The sequence below is a fragment of the Corythoichthys intestinalis genome, chromosome 3 (assembly GCF_030265065.1).
Source record: "Corythoichthys intestinalis isolate RoL2023-P3 chromosome 3, ASM3026506v1, whole genome shotgun sequence".
In the NCBI taxonomy this organism is placed as follows: domain Eukaryota; kingdom Metazoa; phylum Chordata; class Actinopteri; order Syngnathiformes; family Syngnathidae; genus Corythoichthys; species Corythoichthys intestinalis.
The window spans coordinates 24,351,301-24,376,224 of NC_080397.1; the positions used below are offsets into that span (position 1 = coordinate 24,351,301).

At 41.6% G+C, this 24,924-nt stretch overlaps 3 protein-coding genes across 6 annotated transcripts in view; 1 reads left to right on the forward strand and 2 right to left on the reverse strand.

Annotated features, from left to right (window-relative positions):
* Positions 1 to 2,132, reverse strand: part of dhx37 (DEAH (Asp-Glu-Ala-His) box polypeptide 37) — a 22,895-nt gene extending 20,763 nt beyond the window's left edge. The window contains exon 1 of one of the 3 annotated variants that reach the window (XM_057832120.1): positions 1,646 to 2,132. The gene's annotated coding sequence lies outside the window, so the exon portion shown is untranslated. Of the gene's footprint in view, positions 1 to 1,453; positions 1,603 to 1,645 lie in introns of those variants that run through there. The other 2 variants (XM_057832118.1, XM_057832117.1) reach the window with 2 other exon arrangements.
* Positions 1,595 to 22,497, forward strand: LOC130913470 (gastrula zinc finger protein XlCGF57.1-like). Its single transcript, XM_057832121.1, has 2 exons — positions 1,595 to 2,304; positions 18,510 to 22,497. The coding sequence occupies exons 1-2, from the start codon at positions 2,169 to 2,171 to the stop codon at positions 20,165 to 20,167; spliced, it is 1,794 nt and encodes a 597-aa protein (XP_057688104.1). The 5' UTR covers positions 1,595 to 2,168; the 3' UTR covers positions 20,168 to 22,497.
* Positions 22,498 to 22,878: 381 nt separating this feature from the next.
* Positions 22,879 to 24,768, reverse strand: gp1bb (glycoprotein Ib platelet subunit beta). Of its 2 annotated transcripts, none has more exons than XM_057832468.1 (2): positions 24,691 to 24,768; positions 22,879 to 24,396 (listed from the first exon to the last, which is right to left on the reverse strand). In XM_057832468.1, the coding sequence occupies exons 1-2, from the start codon at positions 24,691 to 24,693 to the stop codon at positions 23,770 to 23,772; spliced, it is 630 nt and encodes a 209-aa protein (XP_057688451.1). In that variant the 5' UTR covers positions 24,694 to 24,768; the 3' UTR covers positions 22,879 to 23,769. The 2 variants fall into 2 exon arrangements, with proteins under 2 accessions (XP_057688451.1, XP_057688450.1); XM_057832467.1 differs by having other exon boundaries at positions 22,879 to 24,520; positions 24,691 to 24,744.
* Positions 24,769 to 24,924: the final 156 nt, after the last annotated feature.

A 24,924-nucleotide genomic window follows, 5' to 3' on the forward strand; every position in this document is an offset into this window, starting at 1 on the left:
CACCAGAAATAATCAAGGAGTAGGGGTGTAACAGTACACAAAAATCTCGGTTCGGTACGTACCTCGGTTTTGAGGTCACGGCTCGGTTAATTTTCGGTACAGTAAGAAAACAAAATGAAAAATATAAATGTGCTAGTTGTTTATTACACTTTTGTGCTTTCAACAATAGGAACATTAACCTATACACAGCTAGAATTCAGCTCAAAAAGTAGCGGGTATTTAAAGATAATAATCCAACAACAATTTGCCTTTCAGACCCCACGTATTGGTCAGCTTTCTTTCTGAAAGAAAGAAGAAAAAAAGAAGTCCTGTGCTAGAGAGAAAAGCAATCCCAATGACAAAGATTTTAACATGTATTTTACAAATGAAATGCCTAAATGAATCTTTTTTTTTCTTATGAACGGTTTTCAAAAGCTTTATTGGTGGATTTTCTCAGGTTAAAGTGTCACACAGAAATTAATAAATTTAATTGCGTAAGCAGGATCTGTGTATTACCGGTATTCTTTTTAAATACAGGTGTTTTAGCTCATTTCAATTTATTTTATTTAAATGGGCTATTATTTATTTTATTATGTGTTTATATTTTACAAATGTGATGTATTCATTTATATTGTATATTTTATGGTGTATAACTTTAGTTCCTATGTGAATATTAGTTAGTATTTGTTTTGTTGTGGTAGAGTGGTTTTGTATTGAACACGGGGCCGTGTTGGTTATGATTATAGCAGAGAAGACAGCAGTAAATCAACAAAGACAAGTCAAATACAAATACATGTACCGTTACACCCTTATCAAGGAGCAACCGAGATGTGCTACATCAGATTCCTCTCAACTCCCATGTCATTGGCTGCGTGAGCACAGAGTGATCATAGGACGCATAGACCATATACTCGATCGTGAATTAAAAACTGCCATGACTGAATGGAAGTGAAGCAGGCCAAATCAATCCATACCACTGACTAAGATAATGCTGCAAATATTGTTAATTCAGTACTTAACACAGATGGACTTGAAATATTATGCACTATAATGCATGTTTAAATGACGGCATTGTTATTTTTGGCTTGTTAGCAAAATAGAAAAAACATTTTTTTTTAAAACTTGTATTTTTTGTTTCAGAGCATTAAATGTACTGAATCGAATCGAAAATCGTACTGAACGGTGACTTAGCTGTATCGTTGCATCCCGAGTATACATGCACGCATTAACTCAAAGACTGCCACTAACGGCGACAGACGTCCAATCCCTTTTGACTGGAAAGTTCAATCAAAAGGAATTGTACGTCCAGCGACGTCAATAGCATTGTAACATGATCATTTACTTTAAACACTCCCAAATCAAAAACATTGGAGCACTAGCATGCATGAAATACGCCGGAAAATATTGAACCACGCCCTCCCTTACGCTGAAAAACGTTCGGACCGCGTCCCAAAAAATTATAAAACTTACAAACCGTTTATTTCCAAAGAGCAAATAATGTCACAGAACCAGCGAAAGCTCTTACTTGCTTCAAGCTCACGTGTAAACATGAGTTAGTACGTCAACCAAAAGCATCCGTAACGAAAGCATTCACCTTACAACGGTTCCGCTTCCGAGCAAAACTCAACTAAAGCACGCACAAGGCACAAAACATTATCATGAATACCTAAAGTCGTTTTCTTTCAACGAAAATATTATTTAATTGAACGTTCCCCTCTTTTAAGAGGAATGGTTTACTTCCTTTCTTATTGCTCCGCAATAAAATGCTTCTGCCTCAAAGCAAAGGAAAACAAATGAGCGACTTCGCGACGGTAGGTAGCAGGTAGTACAGCTATTTGGTGTCTTTCCCATCATGCAACCCTGGTCGAAATGGAAAAAAGACTGGCCCTACATGGCTTTGGACTGGCGAAAGTGGAACGTTTTTCCTCGCGGATTTTTTTCTATGTGCGCGCCTTGTTTTTCCTCACTTAATTCACTTAATTAAACCGACGCCTCGACGACGTGTCCAGCATTAGCTACATAACGGACTCAAGCCTCAGTCAATCTACAAGTCTCGGGACTCGTTGTTTTGCCGCCTACTTTGGCCTAGCCTAGCCTAGCCTGGCTGGACAGTGTAGGTACACAATCCGCTCTACACCGGCCGCTAACAAAGCTGCGAAGCACGTTGTCAATCAAATCAAGTGGAGAAAATGTCTGCGAGTACGACACCGGCTGCAGTAAAGTTCCAGGAGGAACTTTGTGGGGTAAAAGAGGAGCCTGCGCGTCAGCAACACTCGATTGTGTGCAAAATAATGCACGCAAAGGTTGTTCTTCACAGACAAGAAGGTTTGTTCACTTTCGATGATACATATACTGTACATGACACATCGTGGTGATGACAATTCATTCAAATTAAAAGTATTGCTGTCATGCTTTCCCATGACATCACTTATAGCTCATAATGGTGAAAAGCCGCGAAGTTAGGGTTGCCACCTTTCGGAAATAGAAATAAGGGACACCCCCGTCGCGCCCAAAGCCTTACGGGAGAAAAATAGGGGCATCCCCAAAACTCTTAAAATGCATAGAAATGTATGTGTTTTTAGATGCGAAAACTAGATTGTGCACTATGTGGGCATGGCAGTTTCCTTGCAGCAGATTGTTTTGTTTTTTTTCTGCAGGTTAGTGAAAACGAAGTTATGGATATCGTAATTAACATTTGTGTTGTCGGCACTGAATCCGGTCTTGTGATCCATTGACCAGCCAAATTTCTTAGGGGAATGTTGCAGCAGAACTACAATTCCAGCAGCTGGCTCGTCTGCATTCTTTATGAAGTCCAGCATTTTGTTGGTGACCCCAGACTCTGGACTGAAGTACTGGACAGCAAGGGGAAACATCTTCTTGCTGAATTTATTCGAGACACCGGTCTGTATGGAGAATGGGATGGGTGACGTTAAGATCTTGAGCACATCACCCACTGCCTTTGAACCCAGGACTTGTTTCAACAATGCCTCTTGCTCTGTTCTCCCCAAAGTCATTTTCTTCACCGTTTTGGAATCATATAAAAATCTTCTGATTGAGCCTGTGTCCACAGTCAACACTATTGTAGCTCTGGCCACGTTTTACTGTGTGGTATACCTGTGTCACCTCAGCTGCAGTAATTTAGAAGGTAGGCGTGCGATGACGTCAAATTATTGCTTTAATTTTGGTATCACAATTAATCAATCAATAGATATATAGTAGTACTATTTATTCAGTGTTTATTTGCTGTTAATCTATTAGGAATAATTCCAAATGAGGAGCATTAGTTAGCATAACAAAATAAGATGTTCTTTATGGGTACATAAATCCATTCCATATTGATTGATAATAAATGCATGTTTTAAAAAAAAAAAAAAAAAAAATCAACATTCCTAAAAATAATCAACCATAGTAGCAACTGAAATAGCCTAGCTCTGCTCCTATCAATGCAAGATGTATGAAGGTAAATATAAATAGCATAATAACATACCAAATAAAGCTCAGGGGATGTTTCAGGTACAAAGAATTGTGACGAAGGCTCTTCTGGGATCATATATTCCGTTTGTGGAGGTCCCCTGCAGCATGCTGTTTTACACCTCCATGAGACACTGCAAAAACTTTCCTGCCTGCCTTGCAGTTCGCGTTATAATCATCATCAGTGACTCTATTGAGCCATTACATTTTTTGGAGACGTTTCCTCTTTTGAGGATGAGGTAGGGTGTTCTGACTCCTGAGCATCTGCTTTTGGAGACATCTTTGTTTTGAAAACGCGCGGGGCGGTGCATTGAGCAGAGCGAGGTAACTAGGCAACGAATCGGAAGTGGCACGCAGTGCTGGGCAGACCGCAGCGGGCAGGCAGATAACTATCTTGCTGTCTTTAATATCTCCTGCCCTTTTTGTTCATTATTGTTGGCTCAGTGGTCACTCATGAGCGCAGGTATGTGTTTGTGTGTGACAGACGTACATAGGCTGGGCGCAACGCCACCCAACCCCTCCCCGACGCCGCAGCCACGGGTAGCGCGGGGTCGCCCCATGGGACAATTGTGAAATACGGAATAAACTGCGTTCCGTATTGGTTTGATACGGAACGCAACTTTTAATTCACAATTACGGAACGATTCCGTATTTCAAGGGGTGGGTGGCAAGCCTACGCGAAGTAGTGACACTGACACCCCCAACAACTTAAACCTTTTTGTGTCTACAGGGCCGTTCCTGACCAATTTGGTGCCTAGGCACATTTGTTGCCCCCCCCCCCCCCCCCCCAAATTTTCACCACATATATTTAAACACACTGAAAAAGCACATTATCTCTTTGTAATTTATTACTTAAAAAAGACAACGAACAAGCGCATAAATTAAAAGAAAATGCTGTAATAACTAGCGCTAATAAAAACACTTCAAAAACAAATGCATTAAATAAATTACAATTGTTATTACAATATGATTAACACCCACCCACACAAACCTATATAAAGACACACAGAACACTTTAAAATGAAACTTTTTTTTTTTTTTCACCTTGACCTATAGACCCTACTCACCAACGTCACCGAATGACGTGTCGCTGTATCCGGCCGCCATATTGTCCGTCATTGTTTATCCGTATTCTCAATGGTTTCAATTTGTCGTGCAATTTATAGTGCAATTCATGGAAGCCCCGGTGCTTTCAGACGCTGTAAACTCATTGGATGCGTTGCATAACAGGCGTAATGTGGAAAAGCTTCAGTCTATCCATTCGCCAGATCCATATTTGATGCCTAAATTGATATTTTTCGACCCGCTGTCTTCGCCCTCTCTGCCTGACATCTGCTACCCTGATATCTACAACTATCTTGTCCACACAAAATCAGCCTATTCTCAAGAAAGTTTGAAAAACTTTAAGAGCAGTACTCTAAGCAACATTACCCTGTGTGATTTCTAAAATGGCAACAATCAAAAAAAAAAAAAAGTTGACTGCGATGGCCGACGCTTCAAGGATAGGTGGATATTGGACTATTTCTTCAATAAAACACGCAACAACTGTGTCTGCCTCATTTGCAAAGAGACAGTCGCTGTTTTCAAAGAGTTCGATGTGACGCAATATTACTAAACAAGACACGCTGATCTGTCCGACAACATACGCAGCGAGAAATTATAGCAACTTGAAGCCAGTTTATTTTTTCACAGCAGCAGTATTTCGCAAGAGTCCGAGTGTCGAAAGAGAAAGCCACAAAGACGAGACTGTTGAAATTATGAATTAAAAAAATAATAATAAAGCAAATGTGACACACAGAAGGGCTTGCTAAAATTTGTTTAAATATATTGTTCTATGTAAATCAGCCAAGGTAGCCCCCCGCATTTTTACCACACCAAATCTGGCCCCCTTTGCAAAAGGTTTGGACACACCTGTTTAACTGATGATCCTTAGACGAGGCCAGCTTCTTTCACTTGGTACCAGCTAAATATTATTCAAAATGTAATGATGGTGGAAGAAATAAGCATCTTGAATTTGAAACTGTATGTTGTCGGCGATTAGCCTCGCAATGATCTTAATTGTGGTTGTCAGCCCAAAACCCTCTAAATATATATTAAATGCATCTTACCAGATATAAAATGACTACTACATAATCCGTGGTAATCGTTTGGAGCCCAGTTTTCTCGTCGAATTGCAGCAGTCCATCTCGCTCTCCTCTCCGGGTCTCTCGGAATACGGTAGAACTTCAAGTCTCTCTGTCTATCTTCTCTGTTATTGCAACGAACCGCCACACACGCCTTCACCATTTTGATTATTAATGTTAACGAGCAGAAAAACACGCCATAATAGGAGGAATTTACGTAGCGGTAATGCATCAACACGACGAGTAGACGGACAATATGGCGCGGAGGCGTGGTTGTGACGTCATGTGAGTAGGGTCTATAACCTTGCTCACCTTGTCTTCAGTGATGCAAAAGCATCTATTGCACTTCGTTCCTGGACTTGGTGCTGATGTGGATAAGTTCGCTGTAAAAAATGGCACAGGATGTACAGAGGTAGAAGGAAAATATTTCAGAAACTTTAAATTTTTCGAATTCACTGAGAGCCACCATGTAATCAGCCTCTTAGTCATTCTCATTCACACAAAACCAGAGGGTTGGGTTGCTGCAATTAGCATCTTGAGTGTTTGCAGGGCAGGGCTGCCTTGGCTTTGGCGAACAGTGGACCGCTCAGGCAGGCAGTCGGGCGGACAACCTTTTTTCATATTCCAAAAGCTGCAGTTTGCTTACACTGCTGGCCAAAAGTATTGGTTAGTAATATCTTCATTATTTTGCTTGCAATGAAAAACACCAAAGAGAAAAAAAAAAATCATTCATTGCTGGCCACTTGAGAAGTCTCCAGTGCTTTCTCTAAAACCATTTTCTAGTGCTTTTTGAAGTGTGTTTTAGTGACGAGATTTGTCGTTCACTTGAGCAAACGAATCCATTCCGGTTCGTTCAGTAAAAAGATTCGTTCAAACAAATCGTTCAACGAATCGTTCGCCCCCCTCATCTCCCTCCCCGCCCAAACGAATCGTTCGGTTACTGAACGGGAAGTGACGTTGCCGAACGAATCACCAAAGACCGCTTCGCAGTATAACTGAACGGGAAGTGACATTGCTTGGTCCCTCCCTCTCTTGCACACAGGCACCACTCGTCGTAGTTTCAGAAATGAGTGACAGGCGGTATCATTCTGCTTTCACAGACAGCCTCGTCTCCCTCCTGCTGCTGCAAAAGCGAGGGAGAACTTCCGCGTCGTCTGTCCTAGTTCTATGGGCTCAAAGTCATGGCTCGTGCTTGCATTTCGATTTAGGACACGGTTAAACATTTTCCTTTTGTGAGGGGAGTAGGGGGCGGGGGCGCAAGGACTTTCTTTAGCAGGTTCTTGATCACACATACAATCACATATACAGCATGTTTGCTGTCACGAAAATAAAAATACATCGAAAGTTTAATTTCTGAATATGGAACGACCAACACATCATATTTACATCTCGCTCTGTTGTATTTTTGTTTTTTAGTATTAAGATGATCGTGTTGAATTTTTGCACTGGTATTAATAAATAAAATAATCCGGTCAGCTCCCCTGTCGTCCCCGCATCTCAGATCGTCAAATGCTGACGAGAAATAATTGTTTGCTCTTTACGATGTCGCCTTTCTACTCTCATTAGTCTGTTAAGAAAAATGTAGACATATTGCGACATCTCCCGTGTCCGCGTGCTTTGTTTTTGGGCGCTTGAGTAGCACATGATGGACGGATTGACATAATTTGTCAAACCAACCAACACCTGACACGAAGAAAAAGAAAAAAAAAAAACACTCGGAAAAAAATTACATGTATATACAGTTTCATTGCAAATCAGTATTATGGTGATCATATTGTTTTTTTTGCACTGGTATTAATAAATAAAATAATCCGGTCAGCTCCCCTGTCGTCCCCGCATCTCAGATCGTCAAATGCTGACGAGAAATAATTGTTAGCTCTTTACGATGTCGCCTTTCTACTCTCATTAGTCTGTTAAGAAAAATGTAGACATATTGCGACATCTCCCGTGTCTGCGTGCGTTGTTTTGGGCGCTTGAGTAGCACATGATGGACGGATTGACATAATTTGTCAAACCAACCAACACCCGACACGCTGACACGAAAAAAAAAAAATAAAACACTCGGGGAAAAATTGACATGTATATACAGTTTCATTGCAAATCAGTATTATGGTGATCATACTAAATATTTTTTTCTGTGCACATATGAGGTAAATATCGCTGCCATGAAGCCTCCATATAGTGACAGTTCTCTGCCCGCTTCACTGCCGTCACGCGACCGCAGCTCAGCTTTTGCTTGCCTCGTAGCTACCCGTGTTTTAAATTACTGTAAATTTGATAGTATGTCGTCATAGGCAGTCACGAGTTTGTTGAGAAAAGTACTACTCTAAACAATGCTCGCTAGATTTGTGTGGTGTTTTTGTCTGTTTGAGTAGCATTTGATAGGCTCCACGTTAACAAATATGTGACAAAGTCATTTCCTTTCATTTTCTGATTCATTCACCGCATAGTCATTACTGGAAAATCAAGTTAGCAGCAAGCTAGGTCAGGAACCGGAGGACCGAGTCACTGAACGGGAAGTGACAAAACTCAGTCTTGCCCCCCTGCCTGCACGCTGGCTGCTTATTGGCCACACGTGGACGTGAGTGACAAACGCCCTGATTCTGTTTCCGGTCCCTCCCCTGCCCGCGATGAGGCTGGCGTCTGATTGGTCGTGTGCGATGTCAGAAGACGCTGCCGCTTGCTCAACGCCCTCCCACGCAGCGAACAAGCACCACCTTCATAGAACGAATCAGTGCAGATGATGATTAGTTCGGTCTCGTTCACCAAAACAATTCGTTCAAAAAGAACGAATCGTTCGCGACCGATACAACACTAGTGTGTTTTGGGCCATTGTCCTGCTGAAAGACACATGACCTCCGAGGTAGACCCAGCTTTCTCACACTGGGCCCTACAATATGCTGCAAAATTTGTTGGTAGTCTTCAGACCTTATAATGCCATGTACACGGTCAAGCAGTCCAGTGCCAGAGGTAGCAAAGAAACCCCAAAACATCAGGGAACCTCCGCCATGTTTGACTGTGGGGAGCGTGTTCTTTTTGAGGGCCTTTTACCCAAAAGCTCTCCTTTTGTCTCATCTGACCAGAGAACATTCTTCCAAAACGTTTTTGGCTTTCTCAGGTAAGTTTTGGCAAATTCCAACCTGACTTTTGTATGTCTCCGTGTCGGAAGTTGGGTCTTTCTGGGTGTTAGGGATGCAACGATACAGTTAAGTCATGGTTCGGTACGATTTTTAATATGAGGGACAAGATTTTCTATTCTATTTAATACATTTAATGCTCTGAAACAAAAAATACAAGTATTATTTTTCTTGAGTACTTTTTTTTAAATTTGCTAACAAGCAAAAATAACAATGCCATCATATAAACATGCATTTTAGTGCATAATATTTATGTGCTTAGTTCTTACTGATCTGAAGAAATTTTGTATAAAAGTGCTGAGAACAATGTTTACTGTTAAAAAAAGTGAGGCGGAGCACACTGTTGATTGCTACAGCTCTCTTAGCACCTAGGTCTACCACATGAGCAAAATATCCCATTTGTGGTCCGAGTTCATCTGTGTCACGTACTAAATTAACATTATTTGCCGCATTATACTGTATATAGTCACTGGTATGGATTGATTTGGCCTGCTTATCTTCCATTCAATCACAGTGGTTTTTAATTCATTGATGTAATGTATGGAATATGTGTCCTATGATCACTCTGGCCTCACAGAGCCAATGGCATGGGACTTGGGCTGATCTAACGTGACACATCTAGATTGCTATTTGATGATATCTAGTGTGTGCGTGAGTGTTGTTGTAGACTTGGAGCATTGAAAAAGTTAACAAACGCCACAGAAGTCACGTCTGGTCATTACTGCACAACACCAGCATGTGACAATCGACTTTCATAAACAGGACGAGGTTGAAGTACAGCGCTCTTAATTTGCCACTCATTGTACAGCGGATCTGTACAATTTTGAAGCCGCCTCCTCAAATATTTGTCTTTCCTCGCTAGCAATGATCATCATGTGGTGTCAAAATTACAGGTTTTTGCCATTTTGAAGTTAGAAAAATTATGTTTTAAGTCCCGACCAGATAGCCTTCCTATGCTAATATATTGCTAGATGTACGAGTTTTCGGATATGGGGGTGTTGGTTTGCGATAGGTCCATTGGATGCCAGGAATGCTAGGCAATAGCCAATGGCAGAGCAGCTATAAATATGTTACATTCAGTAAACTCTGGGAGCTGTGAGTACTAGCCATACTGTATTTTTTCCTTTCGTATCCTCAAATGTCTTTCGTAACAAGAGGCAATATTTCCGCGCTGAGGCATGTCTTATCCTGAAAATTCTGTATGTAGAGACGTTCGTAAGTAGAGGTACCACTGTAATACGTACTGTACACCCATTCTCTCATATGATACGTGTGTAAGTGTACATCCAAATGTAAACTGTACAAGGTTTCCCCTAGGATTTTTTAAAGCTGCGGTGGTGGGCTGCATTGGAGTGGGACCGCCTCACCATGTCGTGCCAGGGCAAAATTGCGTCATATCATGACAAATTCATTTTTTTCCCCCACATTTTGTTTCCCAAGAAGAACCATAACAAAGATCTATTTGAAATATTTCATTAGCCAGGCTAATGTAGTTGCTCTCAGCTATGGCACATGTACGTAAAATGCGTAGCTGATTACAGCTACATTACCCTCTGTAATAATACGACTTTTTTTCTTGTAGCAATTGTACGACTTACATCTCGTAGTCCTTCTTTTTCCTTTCATTACTACATTAACACAACAATAATGGTCCTTCTCTTAATGGACCAATGGCGTAGGGTTGCATAGGAACGTTAGAGACCTAACACTAGGAATTTTTCAGGATGCTCAAATTGTCTCCACTAACTTTTAAGCAACCTTACTTGCATTATATAGTGAGTTCAGTTATAGAGGTCATTTAGATTGTGTTGACATATTTTGTAAGGATAGAATTGACCCTACCATTATTAAGTGAATTACTTTCATTATGTTCAGACTTACACCGACACCATTTTTTTCCCCTCAAACGCACGTTTGATTGGCTGATGACTGGTTAAATTCCCTTGTTTTCAGTGTAATTCTACTACAAATAAGGGAAATTATCTGCCAGTGCTTCAAGTAAATTTTACTCAGATTTCTTGAAATAAGAAAATAGCTATCAGAAAATAATCTTATTTCACACTTATTTTAAGCAAAAAGTGAGTATATTTAATCTTAAAAAAAGCTTAATTCAAGAAGTTATGTTGTTCAAAACATTATTTGAAAGCATTTTCCCCCTTGATTTTGGTGAAAAATGAACAATCTTTAGACGTATGGGCTTAATAAGAACAAATGGTAATATATAAAGTAAAACGTTATGAATTTGCAGTGAAAAAGTTAGTACAAGCCAATACTGATTTATTTTTGCATTGATCATTTAGCCTATCAATTAATTAGGTTCATATTGGTGAGAAATGTAGCCCTGTTCACCTAATCTGTTTGGTTTTATTAATATCCCGTTCCCAGCAAAAAGTGTACATGCAGGTTATGCTGTTTTATCGTCCCTACCAATATTGAGACCAAACTTACGCCCTTGTAATGGACCCATTTCAAGGAGTAGGGGGAAATTCTTATTGCCATGTAAAGAGTTTCACTAGTTTCGGTGAGAAGGTGAATAGTTTTTTTTGTTGTTGTTACTGAACTACATTTCCACACAAACGCACATCGAGATACCAATTAGCTCAGCAAGGAGAAGTATGAGAGTCATTTTTTGAGTGTCCCAGAGCTCGCGAAATTTGGATTTAAAAAAAGCGCATTTATCAAGGTTTCGTCAGCCGTGATTACGTATATCCGTCCGCGAGACAGCTCGATTGCACAGACATAAGTACACCTACCCCTCTGCTATTGAATGCGTGGTTGACATTAGCACGGCGGCGCTCTGCCCGCCTCTCGGCGCAACTTGATTCAAACTTGCCGTGCCATTCAAGAGTAACGATTAAATGTACACAAAGGCTGGTTACAAACTGTAGAAATGCTGGCTTTCTCATTACCTGTAGTATTTGTTGCGGGTTTTGTCGCGTTGTGCTTTAATTCCAAGTGGTTGCTTGAACTGGATGTCGATTTTTTAGTGGTCGACAGTCTTTTTGAGCCAGCACAAAGTTTGCAGCGCACAGAGATATTTTTGTCATCTTCACTGGATAAAAATGTGAAGTAATGTCTGTAATTCCAGTGAGCAAATGCAGCCGTTCATGGTATCTCTCCTGCTTTTCAGTGTTTGCTTCCTGACGAGGTAGCCAGGCTATGTTGTTGGCCTCACCGTAGACAGCGCTCACACAGCATGGTAATACACGTGACCCATTTTTTTTCCCGATGAGAAAACGTGAGATGTGATGTCACTCCCAAACTCAGGAGCAACGTTTTCTATTTGAAATGCTCTTCGTACATGATTACAGTATTCTTCATTCTACATACGTTATGCGACAACAACAAAATAGTTACGCACAGGCACTAAGAAAACTAACTTTAACCAGATTTCTGGTTTGGAAAAATGAACACGTTAGATTACTCGTTACTGAAAAAAGTAACCAGATTACAGTAACGCGTTACTACAGTGGGGAGAACAAGTATTTGATACACTGCCAATGGGAAAACCCATTGGCAGTGTATCAAATACTTGTTCTCCCCACTGTAAGTAACGTGTTACAACACTGTTAATAAGTCCTGCTGAATAGAAGCGAACATATACTTATAGCTTGTAGCTCAAGTGAAGTGTGGTGTCTACATGGTATTTGTATACTGGCGCGTATTGTGCAGTTGTTTCAAATGCATCCATGTTTCATTGCTAGTTTCACAATCTGAAACAAATTAGTTCATATAAAAACCCAAGTAAAGCCCAAGCCTTGTGTTTCATTGTAGGACATACCATGTTAGCTGGCTGTTGGGCAGTGCACAAGGAAACGCACTGCTTCGGGTGGCGCACATATTAGAGGAGTTCCAAAAAATCGATTATTACATGCATCGCAATTCGACACGTGACGATTCGATTACGATTCACAAAGGTTCAAAAACGATGATTTTCATTCATAACTTTTTGACAGCAGCTTGTTGCCGAACGAAATTCAAGACACGTCTGCCGCTCGGACACCGTTAACGGACGCACGCACAACGTTATGATGGATGCTCCCAGTTACTGGGAGAGAGATTTACTCCTTTTTAAAAGACAGGATAATAACTTTGTGTATGACACAGGCAGGCACAGAATGAGCGCAAGTTATTTTTTAGAGCGAGAGGGGAAGAAAGATAGTTCATTGCTCCTTGTCTTTCCTACTGTGCAGCAGTAGTTTTAAGGCATTTCAATTGAAAAATGTCCAGAGTGTGTTGCTAAGACCTTTGTGCGTCTATAAGAGGTGAGTACACGAACCCTCTTGTATTGTTTAGCCTTTATTGTTGTTGTTTTTGAGATGTTAAAAGTTAGCGCCGGGCGCTAAGCTAATTTGGTAATTTGCTAACGTGTATTTAATATGCAGAACGTGTAAAACCATGATTAAGTACAGCGTTAACACTACAAACATGCGAAATAGTACAGAAATCTGTTGTTGCTGGGGGAGAGGGAGAAAAGTGCGCGCACTGTAATGAGTGTGCGTGTGGCGGTGTCAAGAGCAGTTGTGATTTCCACCTGTAACACTGTGAAAACAAAGTATATTGGTTAAAAGAAGTCTTTCTAAAGAGACTTTGTTTGTGTCCAGAAAATGTGATCTTCTCAAAATCAGGTGACTCGGACTTGGGTGCAAAAATATGCGATCGCGACAAGTATTACCCCAGACTCCTGCACAGTCGTATAAATATGGCAGGATTAAAGAACAGTAAAGAATGTGGAGTGATTGTTTTGCTTTATTCAGGACTCAAGATTCAGGTACTGCTGAAAATATCCCGGGAGGTCCGCTTGTCGAAATTCCCCAATGAGACTGGAGATAGAACAGATTAAGACGCTGGGTGAGGCTGCGTCGTATGCAGCCAATCCGTTGACGAGATAAATCCACTCTTATTGGTGAATTTGTCAGTCGGTCACGATGGGGGAAGGCTTCGATAGTGCACAGTAAGCCTGAACGATATATCGTTTAAACATCGCGATGTGCGCATGTGCGATAGTCCCATCGCAAGGACGTGCGATAGTTTATTTTATTTATTTATTTATTTTCATCCACAAACTTTTGTTATGGGGAAGGAGAGGGGAGGCTCTCTCTTTTCCACCAGCTCAGCAGTCAGCGGCCCCTCCCCCTGCTACAGTGGAGTGGAGAGAGGAGGGGCCGAACAGCTGAGCGGAGGAAGAAGGGGCTGTTCTCAAACTGAAAGCAACACGGAAGTAAAGGAACCGATAAAAGACTGTCTGGAAAAGAAAATCAACATCCGAAATTTGTGTGCAGACATGGCTTCCTGGATCCCTTCATGCAGCAATCTTCATCATTCACAAATTAAACGGTATTATATGAATAAATAATAATAATAATACATCAAACTTGTATAGCGCTTTTTTGGACACTCAAAGACGCTTTACATAACATAAGACATAACCAGAATTAAGAAGTGGGAAAAGCTACTTTGAACAGGTGGGTTTTTATGAGTGATTTGAAGTTTTGTAATGAGTCCGAGTTCCTGATGGGTTTTGGGAGTCAGTTCCAGAGTGAGGGAGCAGCAGCGGCGAAGGCTCGGTCCCCCAAGGTTCGGCGCTTATTGCAAGTGATGGGTGTGAGGAGATTGGAATCGGCAGAACGTAGGCGGCGGGAGGGACAGTGCTGTTGTAGAAGGTCAGTGAGGTAGGAAGGGGCCAGGTTATGGAGGGACTTGTAGGTGAGGAGGAGGAGTTTGTACTGAATCCGGTATGAGATTCATACAATGTGGTTATGGTGTGTCATTCAAAGTATTTCCAAACAGCTATTCAAGTCATCTAGTGAATTTTTTGTTTTTGTTTTTTTTTAAATATCGCAATCGCAACCCCCCCCCCCCCCCCAAAAAATTGCAACAATAGTTTTTTCCAGTATCGTTCAGGCCCAGTGGACAGCCAAATGTGAAAAATCCAGCTCTCAAAGCTTCCATAGCTGTTAGGGTAGTGGAAGCTTCTTAATGTTGACGAAGACGCTCGCTTTTTAACTTGAACATTTCCTGCTTACAATGCTGCTGTACAACATAAAACAAAAGGCATTTGGCCATAACACGGCTTGTTCAGCTTTTTTTTTTTTTTTTCCTCCTTCAGGAATCACAAATACAACAGCTTACTCTGTCGTACTTCAAAATAAAAGCACTTCCTGTCAATTCTCTAGCTGTATCTTAACCGTTATCAGGAAATAATATTCAGAATCATTTTCGTTGTGTGTTCATTACTTTCAATGTAACAAATGTAAATAGAAACGTTTAATATTTTAACTATTTCTTTTAGCTGATTTTAAAGTAAGCAATTACTTTAGCAATTAGGCTAAGAGGACAGGACAGCATGCTGTGACGTGGTGACCCTCGCGAGACTCCGTAGGCGCATGACGTAATCATCGGCGGCTAAGCTAGCGGCACTTCTAAAGAAAAATTCAACTAATTCTCCCCTCATTCTTTTCATGATCTCTTGATTTACCTTCTTCGACTCCGCCGTACACCAAGGAAACGCCATGGCAACACCTAACCAACGCAGCGATCTTCCGGCAAAGCGCAAGAAGGCAGATTCTACTGATTCTGCTACTTCTACAGAGGATCTGCAAGTAAATTTGCCAGAGTACAATAAGTTAATTAGCGAGGCAATTGGATCAATCGATAAGAAACTATCGATTGGATTAGAAATCTTACAAACCGAGATTTAAGATCTAAAAGAAAGCCTCGTGTTTACACAGCACGAGATATCACATCTCAAGTCACAAAACTCGATGCTTAAAGACGCCTTCGAGTCGACGGCAGGATTATTAGAAGCCATTAAAAAAGAGAACACGATAATGAAAGAATCAATTTTGGGCCTCCAATCAAGGAGCATGAGGGACAATTTAATTTTCTCTGGCATCGAAGAAGGCACAGTAGACAAACCAGAAGTCCTTGTTAAGTCATTTATGGCGACGTCTCTCAAGCTTCCTAAGGAAATGGTGGACTCAATAAAGTTTGCGAGGGTACACCGTCTTGGGAAGCCTAGAGGAAATCGTCCGCGTCCAATAATCGCCAAGTTCGAGCTCTACCCGCAGAAAGTACTGGTGAAATCCAAAGAAAGATAATTAAAAGAAAATCAGTATGAATGATCATTTCACACGGAAAATCCTCTACCCAATTTTGAAGCGGTCCAGAGTAGATGGCAAACCTGCGACAATCACAATCGACAAGTTCTACATCGACGGTCAACTATATCGAGACCAAGTGCTCACCCCATGGCTATTCTGACCGATAAGTAATCCCTAAATATTTCTATTATGCATATAAAGCTGAATGAGGCTGCTCTGATTTAAGTTAGACATATGTATAGATTAGGGATGCTTAATACTTCGTTTGCTATCCCCAAACACTTCCAGTACGCATATAATGCTGACTTAAATTGTTTGGGTTTGGACAAGGCACATATGTAGATTAGGGTTGCATGATAATTATTTTGTCTGTACCTTCTAAACCAGGGGTCCCCAACGACCGGGCCGCGGACCGATACCGGTCCGTGGCACATTTGGTACTGGGCCGCGCAGAAATAATAAATAATTTATTAACCACTGCCTTCTGGCCGATTGACTTTGGCCTGTGCCGCTTAACACACCAATATCCCTGTCTACTCAAGATATACAACTACAGGATAGGAGGTCGTCATAGAAATGCATTGATTGGACTGTTAGCAGTACATCTGGTTTTGTATATCTGTGCACTTGGCCTCGATAATAACGTATGACGTAGGGTGGGCACATCACATTTGTTCCCGGAAATAATCAGCCCCATCACTAGAATGACTGGAAAAACAGACGTCTTTGGACAGATTTTTTTACGGGAAAAAGGGAACCTAACGGGCCAGAAGATAAGCCTACAACCTCGAAGAAAACAAAATTTATGCTACTTCCCAATCACTAAAGACCCACGAACTGCAAAGGAGTGGATTCGTGACCCGTATGTGAATAAACCGAGTGATTAGAGCATGTCTGTGCAGCAGGAATATCAGCTTGTAGAGATCACAAATCACGGCGACCTTAAACGTACATTTGAGACAACTCTACTGCGGTTCTGGATTAATTTCGGAATATCCTGACATTGCTAGGAGCGCACTAAAAACTGTGCTACAATTTCCAACATCGTGTCTTTGTGAAGCTAGCTTCTCTCACTCTCCCATCTCGGGACCATCTCGTCACAACGAAACAAGATCAGGCCTCCCACTGATTCAGTGAGTGAGTTGTATTTTCCCTGCACTTAACACGACGGGGCTAAAAACAAATGTTATTTTATATTTGCTGTATTTTTCTGCCGCACATTGCCGGTGTTCTGACAAATTTGGCATGCGCGTAACATTAAAAATGACCGCGAATGCAGCGATTCCAAAGTACACACTACAAACTTTGGTTAAAGAAAGAAATATTAACTTTATATTAAACCGGGGTGCGCTGGTGCGCCATGGGAGGTCTGGGGCGGGGGTTGACCGGGGCCCTGGCGCTTCTCCTGCCCTGCGGCCGGTGGTTCCGGTGGACGGGGCCACGCCTGTGGGAGCCTGCCTCTTAACTCCCTCACTTCGGCACTGTAAATATCTTTCACCCTGGCACTTACATACTCATACATCTCTCCAGGAGAGTTGGGACGGGGCCATACAGTCCCGGCCCGGCTCCCCCCTGTTTTCAATGCATCACACACCAAGGTTGTGGGATGGTTGGGACCTGTTGGGGGGGGGGCCTCACGGTTACCTCCTCACGACAGGCCCCGCCATCCCTGTACCTTTTTTAAAGCACCACACACATCATACTCCACAGGAGAGCTCCAGCAAAGGGCGGTGGGACGGGCGGCTGGGTAGAAATTCCATGCTGCGGTCCCACTGCCCCAAGCCAAGCTCTCCTATTTTAATGCATACATTGCACTACCCTCCCCTCACAATCCCATCACGGTGCTGGGTAATGGCTGCCAGCCGGGAACCTGGCAGCCACAGTAATAGGGTGGTAGGTGGGTCCCACACTTTTTGTCTATGGCGTGACTCCTGGGGCGTGGCCTCCCCTCTGCTTGGGCTGCTGGCCGCGGGAGTGGGGAGAGGTCGGGGCTCTGATCTTGCGTCGCCCCATGGTGGCTCCTCGGCGTTCTCCTGCCTCCGCCTTCCCCTCTCTTCTCTGACTGGGTATCCGCCCTGTGCTCCATCGCGGGTCGCTGGCTGGGCGCCGGTGTACGACCCTGCTCTGCCCTGGGCTTGGTGGGCCGCTGGGGATCGCGTGGCGTGGCGTGCCGGTTGGGGGGCTGCGGCTGTGGCTCATGGGCCGGGTGGGCAGACGGAGGTGGGGGTGGGCGTGGGGTTGGTGGTGCGTCCCCTCTTGCCATCCCTGAAGGCCGGTTAATGAGTGCGTGGTTGGCCCGGGGGGGGGGGGGCGATGGCTCCTTTGCTAGGCTGCGGGTGGTTACTTTTCGCCATGTTTTAAAGACGTCATCACAAGAGGAATAAGGTTTTTCACACGATTCAATGTTAATCTTCAAAACATTTCAACCGAAATTTCATTTTTAGCTATTTTATGGCTGATGGTTTTTGGCGCCGAATTTTCGGTCGCATCTTTATGCGAAACAATCATGTGCCTGGAAATGTGTATTTTTTCACTTTTGCTTTTTATGAATATTTTTTGAAACCCCGCGATGCACTCAATCTGCGCAATGCTAACCGCGAAGTCGCAAGGGATCACTGTACTCGTCTTGCACAAAAGAAATTCTGGTCGCGGTGGTAGTCCAAAAAATATATCAATGGTTTTCCTTTGTTTTGCAGGTTTCATAAAATATCTTCGTGCTGAGCGGCAGGAGCCAGAATCTCCTGGCGTTAAAGAGGACGTTGAGCTCCCCCAAATCAAAGAGGAGGATGAGCCAGAGCCCTGTCAACAGAAGCAACTTCCAATCAAAAAGGAGGAGGAAGAGCTGCCATTCGTTAAAGAGGAGGAAGAGGAGGAGCATATCACGAGGTCGACTGGTGAGCCCTTGAAGAGTGAAGATGGTCCGAGTGAGGGCTGCAGAGGGGCAGAGCCTCCAAGCGGTTGCAGCAGCTGCTCAACAGAAGGATTGCAAGCAGACATTTTCATCGCTCCAACAGACAGAAATGGCGCGACGTCACGCTCACCTTACAATGATGATGGTCATCAGAAATCTCACCATGACGACAAACTCTGCAAATGCTCTCAGTGTGGGAAAACATTTGCTAATGACAAAACTTGTCATATGCATATGAGGATCCACACTGGTGAAAAACCTTTCGTCTGCTCATTGTGTGGTCAAAGATTCAGTCAAAAGATGAACTTAAATCGACACACGAGAACCCACACTGGCGAAAAACCTTATGCCTGCTCAGTGTGTGGTCAAAGATTCGCTCAAAAGCAAAACTTATATAGTCACGAAAGAACTCACACTGGTGAAAAACCTTTTTCCTGCTCTGTATGTGGTCAAAGATACAGTGACAAGAGCCACTTAAAACGACACACAAGAACCCACACTGGCGAAAAACCTTTTCCCTGCTCAGTTTGTGGTCAAAGATTCAGTCAAAAGATGACCTTAGAACGTCACACAACAACCCACACTGGCGAAAAACCAATTTCCTGCTCAGTTTGTGGCCAAAGATTCAGTCACAAGAGCAACTTAAAAAAACACACAAGAACACACACTGGCGAAAAACCTTTTTCCTGCTCAGTTTGTGGTCAAAGATACAGTGACAAGAGCCACTTAAATCGACACATGAGAACCCACACTGGCGAAAAACCTTTTTCCTGCTCAGTTTGCGGTCAAAGATTCAGTCGCAAGAGCACCTTAAAACAACACACAAGAACCCACACTGGCGAAAAACCTTTTGCCTGCTTAGTTTGTGGTCAAAGATTCAGTCTAAAGATGACCTTAAAACGACACACAACAACCCACACTGGCGAAAAACCAATTTCCTGCTCAGTTTGTGGCCAAAGATTCAGTCACAAGAGCAACTTAAAAAAACACACAAGAACCCACACTGGCGAAAAACCTTTTTCCTGCTCAGTTTGTGGTCAAGGATACAGTGACAAGAGCCACTTAAATCAACACATGAGAACCCACACTGGCGAAAAACCTTTTTCCTGCTCAGTTTGTGGTCAAAGATTCAGTCAAGAGATGAACTTAAAACAACACACAAGAACCCACACTGGCGAAAAACCTTTTGCCTGCTCATTTTGTGGTCAAAGATTCAGTCAAAAGATTAACTTAAAAAAACACACAAGGACCCACACTGGCGAAAAACCTTTTGCCTGCTCATTTTGTGGTCAAAGATTCAGTCAACAGATGCACTTAAATCGACACACGAGAACCCACACTGGCGAAAAACCTTATGCCTGCTCAGTTTGTGGTCAAAGATTCGCTCGGAAGGATCGGATGAAGAGACACGTGTGTGCTGGTGTGAGAAGCAGTGGCCAATGACTGTTTTGCCTGTCAACGCTGCTGGCTTCATCAGATTTTGCACGCGGGTTAGGGGTTATATTGGTAGTTGTGGTACACTGATTGTTGTGATAGCATTTTTGTTTGGACTTTGCCATTTTGGTTTTTGCCTTTTTCTGGCCATCAACGCCTTTCCTTAGTTTTCTCGCCGACTCGGTTCATGCCTCTTTCGGTTTGTATTCTTACGCACTTCTGGCGTGCTCCCTTGTTTTTTTTGCAATGAATTCTACACAAACTACCTCGTCTGTGTTGGATCCATATTATACAGCTTGCCGTTTCGTTACAAAATGGCATTTTTTATATGATACTCTCCCTTTCGAACTACACTTTTCACATTTATATTTGAAACAGAAGACCCCAAATTAAAAAAATTCTAAATCATTTCTAAATATTGTCATTAAATAAATATGGAAAATTAGAATATATTGTTCAATATTGCAAAAATATATATATATATTTTTTTATCAAAAATACTGGCTCAAATTAGTTTTTTTGTGGAGGAATAATGTATACGGTATAAATATCTTTTGGGTACATGAGCATTTGATTATATACGTGTTGATCGCAAAAAATTCTTAACTGGGCATGCTCTGTGAGAACACGTCACAGGCAGCACAGTACCGTATTTATTCTGTGCAAAGTGTCGGTCACTTTCAACAAATGGTAATTGGTCCTGTGAAAAATAATGAAAACCAGAGCTTTTCATGAATTTATAAAACCTGGCCGGACACCCATGAACAGGACGTGAAAAGTGGACATGTACGGGCAAAAGAGGACGCACCCTACCTTATTATGGATATTACACTTTTATGACCTGTTAATAAAACACTTAGCAAGATACAACTACTGTACTCCCAACAACAAAAATTTGGAAAACATGAAGATAAGTCAAAAAACAATTTTATTAACTCCCCAGCTTTTGCTGACAGCAACAGATGTTACAGGAAGTAAACATAAAATGCATTGTTTTTCACTAATTGACTGCCATTGATGACGAGTTAACGATGTAATAAAAAGGTCACACAGCAATTCCCAGCATTTTACATGAGTGACAATGACACACGTTGATTACAAAATAAAATGCAAAAGGATAAAAAGTATTGTGTAAACAAACTGGCCAGTTACCTTTAAAAAATGACTTGAAATGGTTTTGTATAACCTTCCCAAGAGGATAAAAAAAAACAAGTTCATTAAAGAATTGTCCATATGAGTGAATCTGAGTGTGAATGATTGTGCGCCCCCCACTTGACTCCGGTGTGTTCAGTCAAGGCTCAAGGTCATCTGGGAAAGGCTCCTATTCAGCAACTATCATACTGATGAGGTATGGAAAAATTGATGGAGGATCTGTCCCCCCCCTCCCTTCCTGAGGATACACTGATACATATACAGTGGTACCTCTACTTAAGAACGTCTCGACATACAGAATTTTAGGTTAAGAAACGCCTCAACAGGAATATATTGCCTCTTATTACAAAAGGAATTTCAGGATACGCAAGACAAAAATACAGTACAACTGGTATTTGCAGATCCCAAAGTTTACTGAACGTAACATACTGTACTTCCGAAGCACCAGCCTTGTTTTTTTTTTTTTATATATATATCTATTTGTACTTGTTTTTCTTTTTTTAAAGTTCCACTTTATTTCTACTGTATGTTTATGTGTGTATCCCAGCGTGTTCATTCGCCCCTCATGTTCCGAAAGTTTTACATGAGTGGATTAACTTTTATTCATTTTTCTTGTTTTTTACATTATGCACAACTCTGATTGTGTGATTATTGCGCAATAATGTAATTGTAACATGTATTTGTTTCATGTTTTGATGCATTATTATGCATTTTAAAAGATGTCAGAATTTTGGGGGATTTGGAAGAGATTAAAGCATTTACATGAAAAATGCGTCTCTACTTACAGATTTTTTTTTTAAAGTTATGAACCTACTTAACCGATTAATTTTGTAAGAAGAAGTACCACTGTATTAGCAACGGTATCAGTGCTGTGTCTGTACTCAAACCAGTCATATAACGCATATGCGGCTAGGAAGCTAGAACACAATCGTGTGATCAGGTATCATTACGGTTGACCGAACACAATTCCAAAATTCAGTTTGTTACTAAAGTTTAAACTTTCAGCAGGTTCAAGAAATTTTTTCGCTTGTGTTTTTGAACAAAATTTGATCAAATAAAAATAATTTCCATCCAAACTATCAAGTATTGCTCTATTTTTAACCATAGTATTATTGCATCCACAAAATAGAGGCACTTCATTTTAGTACTACATTATTATAATTACTGATATACAAGCAAAGTTATTTCTACAAACAACAAGTAACATAAGGGTAAGTGTTAAACCCAAAAGAGCAATATTCAATCAAATATGGTCTGTTCATTTAAATGAATAATAAAAATAATCTGCATGCATAAGCGGAGTTTAAGGGGGGTGGACAGGCCCCCCCTTGTTGCCGAAAATTGTCATTGCATGAAATTTACTTTCCTTTATATATATACATACTGTTTAGTATTTAAGTTGTAAAGCAAGAAAACAAATCACAAAAATGAATGAAATGAATAAAAAAAGATTTTCATAATGGGTCAAAATTATTTTTCGAACAGATCATGTGACGAGCACCTCAGATGGTCATTTGCTTTGCATACTACCCCCCCCCCCCCCCCCCCAAAAAAAAAGGTGAGGGCAATTTTATTTTTCAAATGATTTTTTTCTTTGATTGAAAATATTATTTTGGGGATTATCCATAATATGGCCCAAACACAAAAAGGATTGCGAAAATCAAAGAACTTTTTTAATGAAAAATGAAGTGTTCAAATGCAAATTTTTGAGTCTCTAATATTTTTTCACATTCAAAAACTTTTTTCTATGATTGAAATTTTTCTTTTGTTGATTGAAGTGATTTTTCTTTTGAAAATATATATTTTTTGTGTGAAGCAAGTAAGCAACATATTTTTTGATTGAATAATAAATACACAAAAGTCCTAGCCAAAATGTGGCCCAAACACAAAAGAACATTACTTCAATCAAAAAAGTTGCTTCAATAAAAAAAAAACAAAAAAATCAAATAAAAATAGCTTTCAAAAACTTTTTTTTTTTTTTTAATTTATTTTTGCATTCAAACAATTTTTTGTTGATTGAAGTTACTTTTTTTTTTACATTGAAAAAATATATTTTGATTGAAGCAACTTTTTTTGGATCGAATAATGAAGACACAAATCTACCTCCATATGGCTCCACCCAGGGGATACAATTTTTGACTGCGGTAACTACATTGGCACGACACCGGCGGGCGTACCGTATTCAATGGATGATGATCATGGCGAAAAGGATAGCTGTCCTGCCAGCAGCCTGATTTAGAATTCCCCTCAAGAATGATGGGAAACAAAAAAAAAAAAAAAGCTCATTTTCAAATTATTATAAATATTCTTGTAAGTTACTGTAATTTTATTGCTGACACTGCGTTTCACGGTCATCAACATGTGCCCCCCCTGCCCTAAAAGTCAAACTCCGCCTATGTTAGCATGTAGAAAGACTTTTTTTTTTTTTTTTTACCATTTTTTTATTGACCACAGCAGTTTTAGCTACTCCACTCATTTAAAGGCAAATGCACTGATTTTCTATTAGCCTCCCCGGCTGTGAGGCTCTCCTCTTCGGTCCTCTTGGCTTCCTTGGAGAGCCTCTCGAACTTCTTTAGGAACACGATCACAGCGGCCAGCAGCGCCACTTGCACCAGGACGAAGACAAAGAGAAACGCCTGTGAAATCATAGCTAGGTCACAGTACCAGTAGTGGCAAGAGTCCAGCACCTCTTCCTCTGTCAAATACTCCACCAGCCTCCCTCTGAGGCGCGGAGGGGAGCTGCAGTTGACATGGGGTTGACTTCCAGCAGGTTGACGCCTCAGCCAGGCCCGCAGGTAGAGGACCCCGCAGTCGCATGCCCACGGATTGCTGTGCAGGGAGACCTGGCGCAGGGCGGGGAGATGGTCCAGGAGACCGTTGGGGAGGGTGGTCAGCCGGTTGTTATGGAGGCGCAGCTCGGCAGTGTAAGCGGGGAAGACGCTGGGAAGCTGCGCAGAGACAAGAGACCTGGCGCTGCAGTCCACCTGACTGCCTTGACAGGTGCAATGTTGGGGGCACGCCAATGAGCTTCGACCACCAAAGATGAGCAGACACAAAAGATGGAACTCCTTCATCCTCAACAGTGACTGAAGAGAGAAACTAGCTTTATGCTGATGTGTCATTCAGGTCACCACTTATGAGCCAATCTACTGTATCTCAAAATCTGGGGTGGGGAACTTGCGTCCTATCAGGGGTCCTCCAAAGGCAACACTAAAATTATAGCAAATATGATGTAATCACTATAACACCCTATTGGGATATGCAGTACAGAAAATAGACGGTTTATGCAACCATTAAACATGTTTATAGAATTGATTGACGGGTTGTTTCAAGCTTCCCTCCAACGTTTCTTGTGTAAATATTCAAGAATAGCGACTCACCATCAACGCCGTGTGTTGTCACCAGTCAAAGAGTGTTGCTGTCCTCAACTCTGCAGTGAGTGTGAAGCCGCCGGCTGGGCCTCGCTGATAAAGTTTCCAACAGGATGTGTGCCGTACTCTATCTCGCCTTATTTTCACATAAATTCATGTCCTAATGAATTGCTCGTCATTATTTTGTGACCAACACAGCTTAAACGTTCAATGTTTTATTCATTGAAGGGGGAAAATGCAGTT